The sequence below is a fragment of the Microcaecilia unicolor genome, chromosome 9 (genome assembly GCF_901765095.1).
Source record: "Microcaecilia unicolor chromosome 9, aMicUni1.1, whole genome shotgun sequence".
NCBI classification, from domain to species: Eukaryota; Metazoa; Chordata; class Amphibia; order Gymnophiona; family Siphonopidae; genus Microcaecilia; species Microcaecilia unicolor.
Window position 1 is genome coordinate 88,381,975 of NC_044039.1, and position 12,115 is coordinate 88,394,089.

The 12,115-nt window shown below is 41.8% G+C and overlaps 1 protein-coding gene across 1 annotated transcript in view; it reads left to right on the forward strand.

The window, feature by feature from the left end:
* The window catches only part of RYR3 (ryanodine receptor 3), a 743,078-nt gene that overhangs the window by 621,383 nt on the left and 109,580 nt on the right, over positions 1-12,115 (forward strand). Inside the window, 1 exon segment of the mRNA XM_030213678.1 lies at positions 8,520-9,835. Within this exon segment, the coding sequence (XP_030069538.1) occupies positions 8,520-9,835 (1,316 nt within the window).

A 12,115-nucleotide genomic window follows, 5' to 3' on the forward strand; every position in this document is an offset into this window, starting at 1 on the left:
TCAAGAAAAATCTGCTGTTCTTCCTCCCTTCCCAATACCTAGTCTTCACTTAAATAAATCCTAGAAATGTGCATTCATTAGTATGCATTTGGCTTGTTAGTGCATCTTAAAAATTTAGCACATAATAATTAGCCTATAAATGAATGTATGTTAAGCTGATTAGCATATGTTAAAAGTGTTCTAATGCACATTAAGAATTTTGTATTAAAACAAATTTGTGAAACGAACTGGGAAAAAAATACCCCAAAATGGGGAAAATGCCTGAAACTACTTGAAAATAAACTGTACATTTTTTTCTATTACATCCCTAATAAATACTCCAAGAGCCACTCTCCCATCGTCCCTAGTGCCCCAGTCTTCTTGACATCCAATAAAATCTAAAACAAGGGAGGACCCACCCCCTTCCCAATATTACCACTCTCCTCCCATCTCTAAAATATCCCGCTCCCACTCTGCCTTTTCACTAGGGCAAATTGCTAAGCTGTTTATCTTGAGTTTGGTACATCAAATAACAAGACTCCCTTAAGCTCAGTATGGTTCAAATAAGTTATTGTCAATTTATGTCAAACCTTTTTCTGCTTGAAACTAGATTTGTGTATCAAAGTCTAAAAATACCATTAGATCAAGTTAGTCCCAAACTACACTTTAGTTATATTTATTTATTTATTAGGATTTATTTACCGCCTTTTTGAAGGAATTCACTCAAGGCGGTGTACAGTAAGAATAGATCAAACATGAGCAGTAGGCAATGCCCACTTTACTGTTTGTCCTTGAGAGCAGGAGTCTGCCTTTTATTGAAGTGGGACTGACCATTTCCAGGCCTGATCTGCAGACATTTAATAGGAAGACCATTGAGTTATTCCAACAACTCTGGCAGGAGGCAGATTCATGACGGCCATGAAATTCAACAGTCATCAGGGTAGGAGGAATAAGCAGATAGACTCCGCCTCCCTCCAGCCCTTTTCATAGAGAGGCATTTTCAAAAGAAAGTCCAAGTCAGAGTAGGCATGTCCAGGTCATAACATCCAAAACGGACGTCCATCTCACAGGTATTTTCGAACAGGAAATATGTCAAGATTTCCTGTTTAAAAATACATGAGCCGGATGTCTGTAATTATTTATTTATTTATTTATTCCATTTGTATCCCACATTTTCCCACCTATTTGCAGGCTCAATGTGGCTTACAATTTCCGTCATGACATATGCCATTTCAGAGTACGCTGGAGATGTGCAACATAAACAGCCATTTTACAAAATGTAACATCCAAATTAAGAATGGCAAGAAACAAGGAACATGGACATCAGTATGGCAGCCACACAGACTTCCAACAGAGCAGAGAGGTAGTGGTTAGTGTGATGGACTGTAAACCAATGGATTCAGGTTCAGATCCCACTTTAACTCTTTTATTTTGTAATTGTGAGCCCTCCAGAAACAGAAAAATACCTACTATACCTAAATATATAAGACACCTGCAAGCTATTGAAGTGGTGTACATTCAGGTACAGTAGGTATTTTTCTGTTTCTGGAAGGCTCACAATTAAAAAAAAAAAAACATAAAGAGGAATTTGAACCTGAGTCTCTTGGTTTATAGTCCACTGTACTAACCACTGGGCTGGTATTTTCAAACCGGCTATGGGGTTCGTTTACTAAGGTGTGCTAACAGATTTAGCGCATGCTAACAATTAGCGTGTGCTAAATGATAAGAAGGCCATAGGAATATAATGGGCATCTTTTATCATTTAGTGCATGCTAAATCCATTAGCGCACCTTAGTAAAAGGACCCCTATATTTGACAGAGTAGAACAGGTCACAGATCACAGAGGATTGAGAAATCCTAAGAGAGTTAAATTCTCAGAATTTTTTATTGGAATTTTCCTTGTGGAAAAGGATGGATATCTTACCCACTAAAATTCTTCAGGTGGAGTAAACAGACGCCACACATACAAGGGACTAACAGAACTGACCGGGAAGGGTGGTCGGGACCTGAACCCAGGGACATTCCTGAGGGGGCTTTACACATGCAATGTCCATAGCGTGCAATTATAAGGGGGATGTGAATCTGGGGGGGGGGGGCATGGGTGAATCAGGGGCATGCCAAGGAGTTTGAGACATTCTGACTTGGACATCCGTATTCTAACTTAGGCATCCATTCGACAACGCCCTTCTCGTCATGTAATTTTCTTTCCGCTCCATCTGCAGTGATCTCAGATCTCATCTGTGTTGTATTTCCCTCTGATGTACAAGTTTGGAATCCTGATAAGCAGCAATTCATTCAATCAAGCAAATATCAAACAAATTTTGCACCATTGCTCTCTTTGTAGGTGCTGTGACTAGCCTCCAAGGCTGAGCAATACTACTTTTAGTAGTCAATCCACCTTATAATTGAAAGAGAAAAACGCCTAGATTTCAACCCAAATCGGGAGATAGACGTTTATCTCACAAAAACGAATAAATCGGTATAGTGGAAAGCCGATTTTGGACGTTTTCAAATGCACTCCATCGCGGAAGAGTACAAAGTTGACGGGGGCGTGTCGGAGGCATGGCGAAGGTGGAACTGGGGCGTGGTTATCGGCCAAGGAGAGATGGGCGCCTTTCGCCGATAATGGAAAAAAAGTATGCGTTTGTAGCTAGAATTTAGGGCACATTTCCTGGACCCTGTTTTTTCACGAATAAGGCCCCAAAAAGTGCCCTAAATGACCAGATTACCCCCAGAGGGAATCGGGGATGACCTCCTCTGACTCCCCCAGTGGTCACTAACCCCCTCCCACCACAAAAAATGATGTTTCACAACTTTTTATTTTCACCCTCAAATGTCATACCCACCTCCCTGGCAGCAGTATGCAGGTCCCTGGAGCAGTTGTTAGGGAGTGCAGTGGACTTCAGGCAGTGGACCCAGGCCCATCCCCCCCCTACCTGTTACAATTGTGCTGCTTAATGCTTAGTCGTCCAACCCCCCCCCCCCCCACTGTACCCACATGTAGGTGCCCCCCTTCACCCCTTAGGGCTATAGTAATGGTGTAGACTTGTGGGCAGTGGGTTTTGAGGGGGATTTGGGGGGCTCAACACACAAGGGAAGGGTGCTATGCACCTGGAGCTCTTTTACCTTTTTTTTTTTTTTTTTGTAAAAGTGCCCCCTAGGGTGCCTGGTTGGTGTCCTGGCATGTGAGAGGGACCAGTGCACTACGAATCCTGGCCCCTTCCACGAACAAATGCCTTGGATCTATTCGTTTTTGAGCTGGGCGCTTTCATTTTCCATTATCACTGAAAAACAAAAACACCCAGCTCACAAATTGTCGAATAAAACATGGACGTCTATTTTTTTCGAAAATACGGTTCGGTCCGCCCCTTCACGGACCCGTTCTCGGATATAAACGCCCATGGAGATAGACGTTTTCGTTCAATTATACACAAAAAAATACATTTTATCACCCAGTCCTACCCTTGAGTATTCTTTACATTACATAAACAACTTCCCCATTATCACTTGTATTAGCTTTCCCACATTATTCCAAAGATTTTGAATCCACATTCCCACCACAAATACACACACACACACACAAAAACTACCCTCCAGATCACAACCTTTCCAGCATTGACTGTCCCCTTGTGGTACCATTCTTTTATCTATCTCTGTGTAATATACGTACATTCTGTATAATAATTTGTATCTACTACTACTACTACTACTATTAAACATTTCTATAGCGCTACTAGACTTACGCAGCGCTGTACAAATTAACATGAAAAGACAGTCCCTGCTCAACAGAGCTTACAATCTAAATTGGACAGACGAACAGACAGCTAGGGGTGGGGAAATTGCAGTGGTAGGGGTGATAAGTGAGGGTGTTGAGTAAGAGAGTCATGCTTAGGAGTCGAAAGCAGTAGCAAAGAGGTGGGCTTTAAGCCTAGACTTGAAGACAGCCAGAGACTGAGCCTGACGTACTGGCTCAGGGAGTCTATTCCAGGCATAGGGAGCAGCGAGATAGAAGGAACGGAGCCGAGAGTTAGAAATTTGTATCCAGTTTCTTCATTGTGGAGCTGACAGTTGTGTCACTTTAATTTTATGAAATGCAGTCAGCCACTCCTCACTGATAATCCTTTTTCCCAAATCTCACCCACCTCTCCCTATAGGATCCTTTCTCCTCACTTGTATATGTAATTAATGACCCCATTTTTATAAGTTGTGTTAAAGCATTGTATACTCTGTCAAAAGTGAGTATAAGGGTTAATAGTGTATATTTGAATATCTTTTATATTGGGCAGAAATAAGCGACAGGGGTGCCCAATGTCATCCTTGCTTTTTGCACTTTCCCTTCAGTCATTACCTAAGAGGGTACAAGCAAAAAGGGACATTCATGGAATTGGGATAAGGAAGGTCTCCTCTAAAATGATTCTATATGCAGATCATATAGGGAGAAATTCTGTACATGGCACCGAATGTTAGGTGCTACTGCTGTGCTGAATTTTCAGCGCAAAAAAGCATTATAATGGATGCAAGGTGCCGAAACAGGGCAAAAATAGCAGATCTGTGAGAAAATACACTTACGCGCCCATTTACAGAATAGTGTGTGTTTCTACACAGATCTACAAATGGGACATGGCCATGGGAGGGGCGGGGCATTCCTTAACATGCACACAATGTATTGAATTTGGTGGATTCGCGCCCAACTTATGCACCAGTATTTAGACCTGGTTTCAGCTGGTGTAATTCCTCGCACCCAAAGTTGAGCACAAATCCTTGCACTACATGCTATTCTATACAGGGAATGATCCTGGAACATTCGTTATAAGATACTGTTCAGTACCAGTTTTTTTTTCAGCACTGAATTTTAAACACCATATATAGAATTTCCCCCATAATGTTTACTTTAATCTTTTCATTACAATGCCAAATCTGCTGAAGGGAGATTAAGGTTTACAGTGTAATATCAGGTTTAAAGTAAACTATGACAAGTCTGAAGTGCTTATTCTCTATGGAAGCTATTTTGCAGAAGAGTTTCCAGTTTACATAGTAGATGACAGCAGATAAAGATCTGTATAGTCCATCCAGTCTGCCCTACGAGAAAAACTCATAGTAAAAGGTATGATACATACACTTGATCTTGATTTGTCCTTGTCATTTTCAGGGCACAGACCGTAGAAGTCTGCCCGGCACTGGCCTTGTTCTCCAGTTACGGAAGATGAATCTGTCCAGCCACGATCAGGGAACAGACCGTAGAAGTCTGCCCAGCACTGGCTTTGCTTCGCAATTACCAGTGTTGCCATCTAATCACCACTAAGCGTATTTGGTTCCATGCCTTCTATACAGGATTCCTTTGTGTTTATCCTATGCACTATTGAATTCCATTACCATCCCCACCACCTCCCATGGAGGGCATTCCATGTATCTACAACCCTCTCCATGAAAAAGTACTTCCTGACATTATTTCTGAGTCCTCCACCCCAACCTCAATTCATGTCCTCTAGTTCTACCACCTTCCCGTCTCTGGAAAAGGTTTGTTTGTAACTTAATACCTTTCAAATATTTGAAAATCTGTATCATATTACCCCTGTCTCTCCTTTCTTCCAGGGTATACATGTTCAGGTCCTCAAGTCTCTCCTCATACGTCTTGCAACACAAACCCCATATCATTTTGGTTGCTTTTCTCCAAACCACTTCAGTCTTTTTACCTCCTTAGCAAGATATGGCCTCCAAAACTGAAACTGTACTTCAAGTGGGGCCTCACCAAAGACTTGTATAGGGGAATCAATGCCCCCATCACCTCCTATGTGAGGGCATTCTAGGTATCTACCACCCTCTCCATGAAAAGTACTTCCTGACATTATTCCTGAGTCCCCCCCCCCCCCCCGCAACCTCAATTCATATCCTCTAGTTCTACCACCAGCCCATTTGTAGACCACTCTTCTACTTTTTTGGAGATCTGGAATGCCAAGTCATTGGTGAGGCTCCACTTAGAGTATAGTGTTCGCTTTGGAGGCCGTATCTTGCTAAGGATGTAAAAAAACTTGAGGCGGTTCAGAGAAAAACGACCAAAATGCTGGTTATACCCCTCTCTGTGCAGCCTAGCATTCTTCTGGTTATGGCCACCACCTTGTCACATTGTTTCATCGCTTTGAGATCCTCGGACATCATCACCTCTACTGTGCCGTGCTTATCAACCTCTCTCCTCCTGTCTGGTACATCTCCTTTGGATTTCTGCACCCCAAGTGCATCACTCTGCACTTCTTGGTATTAAATTTTAGCTGCCAAACCTTTGACCATTGTTCTAATTTTTGGAGATCTTTTCTCATAGTTTCTACTCCCTCTGAGCTATCCATTCTAGTGGCTATCTTCATGTTGGCGAACAAGGCCAGTGCTGGGCAGATTTCTACAGGGCCGTTAAGAGATGGGGGCAAAATTCCCTGTGCCTGGCCTCTTCAGAGGGGGCAGCAGTGGTGTGGGAGTGCAGCGAGGGGCCCCTGAAGATTTTTTGCCCCAGGCCCAGCTTTGTCTCTCGGCAGTCCTGGACTTCTACAGTCTGTGCCCTGATCGAGGCTGAATAGATTAGGATGGGCTAGAGTGGAGCTTTTCAGGAGCTTCAACAACAATTTGAGAAGTTTTAGAACAAGGACAGCACCAAGCAGACTTCTACAGTCTGCCCTGAGAAAGCCAGGGACAAATCAAGATTGGGTGTGTATATGGAGTCGGGTGTGTATATGGAGTATCACATCATACCATATGTAATGGGTTTGTATTGTTGGGCAGACTGGATGAACTGTACAGGTCTATGTCTGCCATCATCTACTATGTTACTATGATATGTTACTATATAAAAAGGCAAACCGACCCCAAAATACTCTACTACTCATCTTCCTTTCCTCCAAGCAGTTTCTATTTACCATTACCCTCTGCACCTGTCAGTCACCAGTTTCCAATCCAGTTCACCACTTTGGGTCCTAAGTTCAGCCCTCTCAGCTTATTCAGGAAATTGTATGTGTAAATCCCTCTCAGGAAAATCCCAGGGTTTGGGTTTGCCCCCCCCCCCCCCACCCCCACCCAGACCAGCTCTGTCTGTCCCTTGTATGTGTGGCACCTGTTGCTTGCACCTGAAGGCTTTTAGTGGGCGAGATTTTCCTCCTCCTCCCCAGGAAATTCCAATAAAAAATTCTGTGAATTTAACTCTCTTAGGATTTCTCAATCCTCTGTGATCTGTAACCTGTTCTACTGTGACAGATTTGAACAGAGCACAGAAATCTCTCCGTATTTACTATTTTGGAACCTCAGTCCCCTTTTGGCCAAGTCCTGTAACTGCAGCTGTTCCAAATGGAAGTATAGCAAACAGGAAGGGAACCTCTACAGAGAAGAAAACCAAAATAGTTGTTCTAGCACTGAAAACCCCCCTCCCCCCCAAGTACAGATAGATTTTCCTTCTATTTTAGCTCCTTTGGAATCCCAACCTTCTGTGAGCTAAACTCATTGCAGACTTTCAGCCAACCCTTTATCTTGTCCAATCTAATCCAATCCATACTCCACTGTTCTTGTTTTTCATCTTCCACATCCATCCCTGTATTTCACACAGCTTCCCTGGGGCCACTTCACTTGCCCTTGCTAGGTATCAGGGCGAGGCATTCGCCTGACCATCAAAAACACTTCCATTATGCCTGCACTATTTGTGCCTTCCTTTAAATGTACTCTAATCATTTACTTTTAGAAGTTGTACTCATTTTATATGTACAGTTTGATCACAGCTAGTGATCCCTTTTCATATCGTAAGTTCAGTCATTTTCATATGTCTGTGACTCTTCTATTGCACACACTGAGATCAGAGTGAGGTTGCTAGGGAGAACAAGAAAAGATAGATTTCAACTAGCAGCCTGTCTTCAGCATACAAATATGTCTTATTAAAACTGTTTCACTGAGGGTCTCATAAATCAAACCATGTCCTTTTGAAAACCCCATTATAGAGGAGGTTTCATGCGTTCAGTTTATAGAATGCCGAATATGGTCAGTTATGCACCTATCTACCAATTAGAGTCAATTAGTGCCAATTAACATGGGTTGTTAAAGCCAATTAGCATCTAATTATGCAATTAAGTTAAGCATATAACAAACTTTATTCTATAGACTGCACACAATTTTGTGCGCTAAGTGTATAGTTAGGTGCCCAACATTTTAGAATTTGGGAGTTTGTCTATTTCAGAAATAAGCTAAGTCCAAAAAATAAGTAAATAAATTGAGTAATTGCATGAACACCTGAGGTATGATGATATGATAATGTAGCTATATATGATTTGCTTGCTTTAGAAAACCAGAAAAAGACTGATAGGCACAATTTTTTTTAAATTCCAGGCAAGGTTTAGAAGAAAAGCGTGAAGGCCTGCAAAGTGAACATACTTGTATAGTTAAAATTCTTTATGTATTTTGCATTTCTGAAGGAAAGCAGAATATGTTCATTGTGGTCTGTTTGCATGGTAGGAAGCTATATTTGTGCAATAGCCTTAATACATGTTAAATATTTTCCTTTTAAATAAACATAGGTAATGTTGTAAATGGAACTATAGGGAAGCAGATGGTAGACACACTGGTAGAATCTTCCAGCAACGTGGAAATGATCCTAAAATTCTTTGACATGTTCCTCAAGTTGAAAGACATAACAAACTCAGACGCCTTCAAAGAGTATGATCCAGATGGGAAAGGAATAATATCAAAAAAAGAATTCCAAAAAGCCATGGAAGGCCAAAAGCAGTACACTCAGTCAGAGATTGAATTCCTACTCTCCTGTGCAGAAACAGATGAAAATGACATGTTTAATTATGTTGAATTTGTAGACCGATTCCATGAACCAGCCAAGGACATTGGATTTAATGTAGCTGTTTTGCTGACTAATTTATCTGAGCATATGCCAAACGATTCCCGTCTTCAGGTACTTTTAGATCCAGCTGACAGTGTCTTGAATTATTTTAATCCATACCTGGGTCGCATTGAGATAATGGGGGGTGCAAAGAGAATAGAGCGAGTCTACTTTGAAATTAGTGAGTCCAGCAGGACACAGTGGGAGAAACCACAGGTGAAGGAGTCCAAAAGACAGTTTATCTTTGATGTGGTTAATGAAGGTGGAGAGCAAGAAAAAATGGAGCTTTTTGTGAACTTCTGTGAAGATACCATTTTTGAAATGCAGCTTGCCTCCCAGATCTCTGAATCTGATTCAATTGAAAGACTTGAAGAGGAGGAGGAAGATGAGGAACCTTACCATTTGATGGATGTACGAGAAGAAGAGGAAGAGCAATCTCTTGAATCTGCATCAGCTTTTACCATTGCTTGTATGGCACTGAAGAAGAATGTTTCTAATTTCTTTCAGATACTTACTTTTAAGAACCTGAGGAAACAACTTCGCAAGGTAAGAAAGATGACAATGAAGGAGTTTGTGAAGGTCTTCTTCTCCTTCTTCTGGATGATGTTTGTAGGCTTCTTCCAGTTTGTCTTCACTATGGTGTGGGGCATCTTTCGCTTTTTTTGGAGTACAGTATTTGGAGGTGGCCTAGTGGAAGGTGCCAAAAACATCAAAGTCACAAAACTTTTGGGAGACATGCCTGACCCAACACAATTTGGGATTCATGAAGATGTCCAGGAGATAGAAAAGGCCAGTGTTCCAGAACATGCAGTTTCCTCTGAGCTGGTACAATTTTCAAAAGGTGAACAAAGAGAGGTGGAAATGTCTGATGTTTATGCTGTGCCCATCAAGAAAGATGGACTGAAGCATGGATATGAGCCGGGTCTTGGTGATGTTTCAGAATTCATTGGTATTGACAGCACGACAACTTTGGAGAGTACGGTTCGAAGGAGAAAAGCACAGGTGAGTTGTGTGTTTTGTTCCAGTTCTAGATAAAGAGGTAGGTAATCAAACTGCCTGCATTTCAGCCAACCCTTTGAGGATTGTATATCAGTAGGATTTGATGCGATAATCAAAGAAAAATTACTTTTATACTTTTTCTTTGATTTTTGTCCACAAAAAAGTACCCAAATTTGTACCTGCTTTTTGTGTGGCAATTTTTCAAGCTAATATTGTATTCATTATTTTCTCCCACCAACCTATCCTTGGCCAAGGGAATGCCTCCTAAACCCTGTTGGCAAACATACCCACATTGTTAGCATATGTGGATACGTATACCATGGAAGGGATGGGAAATGATCAAATAGCATTTTACCTTCATGGAGGCTTTTGAATATTGTCCTCTTGAGTGTATAATAGTGTTCATTGTTATTTGTTTCTATAGCTTTGCCATCATAGAGATGCACAACTTCAATACATTATATGATTTCCAGATGTCTCTTCTGTACATAGATTGTTATATTATGTTTTGTTTTGAAAATTCAATCAGTCTGTTCATTGCAATGGCTCATGAAGATGAATTATATAATTTCATGCAAGACATAGGTGCAAGACTCCTCACATGCAGTTTTGCTAATGCATGTCAAACCTGTGCTGCAAAAATGCAGATGCAAGGTCCACAAATTTTGTACCTATAGACTTCTCTAGCCCAGATATCCAAAAGGAAACTATTTATGCAATACTGTCCTATCCAGTAAAAGACACACATACATATACACATACATACTGCGATTAGCGGGAAAGCGCAGGGTACAAATGTAATAAATAATACATACACACAAAATGGAAGGAAATAGAGAAGCACATACATATGGTGCTTCGAGATGCATGAGTCCAAAAAGGGCTATTGGCCATGGGAGGGGCATGGGCGTATCAGGGGCATTCCTGGAATTTGTGCGCTGTGTTATAGAATTTGGGGGATCTGTGCCTAATTTAGGCATGAGAATTTATACCAGGATTCAGTTGGTGTAAATTCTCATGCCCAAAACAGGACACTGATCCTGGCGCCAAATGCTATTCTGTAAGCCACATTGAGCCTGCAAATAGGTGGAAAAATGTGGGATACAAATGCAATAAATAAATAAATAAATGGCACCCAACTCTGGGCGCCATTTATAGAATAGCTTTTAGCACTAATTTTTATCAGTGCCCAAATTTGGGTACCGTTTGCAGAATTGAGTCCTTAGAGTCTAGCATGTAAAACTCCACAGCTGAAGCCTAGGGAGAATCAGGAGACACTTCCTGTGAATAACCATGAGATGTGCCATGTGAGTGCTTAGGATAATGTTTTGGCTGTTCTTACATGTGGGGAAGAGAATTTCCAAAGTGATTTACGTGTGTAAATCAGCTGTTTGAAAATTCCTCATTTTCAGTGAGAATGAAAAGTATAAAGGTTCATAACATGCACATTGTTAAAAGCACTGAAGGCTTTATCTGAGGTATGCATATGTTGTGGGTGAGGGGAAGAATCCTTCGCATATAAATTTTATTGTCAAATCTTCACACCAGCATTTCAAGCAAAATTATATTCCTTTAGCATCTGCAACAGATGATCCAGAGACTTGTGGATTGTGACCATTTACCAGCAGGTAGAGATAGAGAGTACTCAACTAAACTGTGTATTATAGGATGGTGTGCTCCTTAGCTAGTCAGTATATCTCTATCTCCAGCAGGTTAATGGATGGATTCTCACAAACTGCTGGGTTCATCTGTATGGTAGCTCCTGTTCTGAGCCTTCCAGTTCAGTAGAGCCTGGGGGTGCTTAGGCTGTGCGATGCGGGCTTTAAGGTGGTGGTAGGCCCCCCTCCCCCCCATCCTGCCACTGCCTCTGTTCTTATCTTCCTTGCAGATTAAAAAATAATAGAGGCACTTTGTGCAATTTCCTGCTACAGTGGCTTGCTGAATATAGACGGGGGGGGGGGGGGGGTGGGGGGGAGAGGTTGGTTTGCTATTAACATTACCATTCACAGAGAACTGAATCACAGCATTTTGGAACAGTTAAATGAGTGTTTCTTTAAATATTTTCTGTACTTTGGGTCAGAGTCGCTGAGAGACACAGCTGGACCTGGGGGCAGAACCAGAGCACCGGACCAAGGGGCAGAACCAGAGCACTGTGCTCCCGCCCCCTCACCCCCCCCCCCCCCCACTCACGACAACACCCACGCCCCACTCACGCCACCGCCCCTGCCCACTGCACAAGCTGGCATGCTTAAAAATATAAGTAGGATCAAATAAAAATGCTAC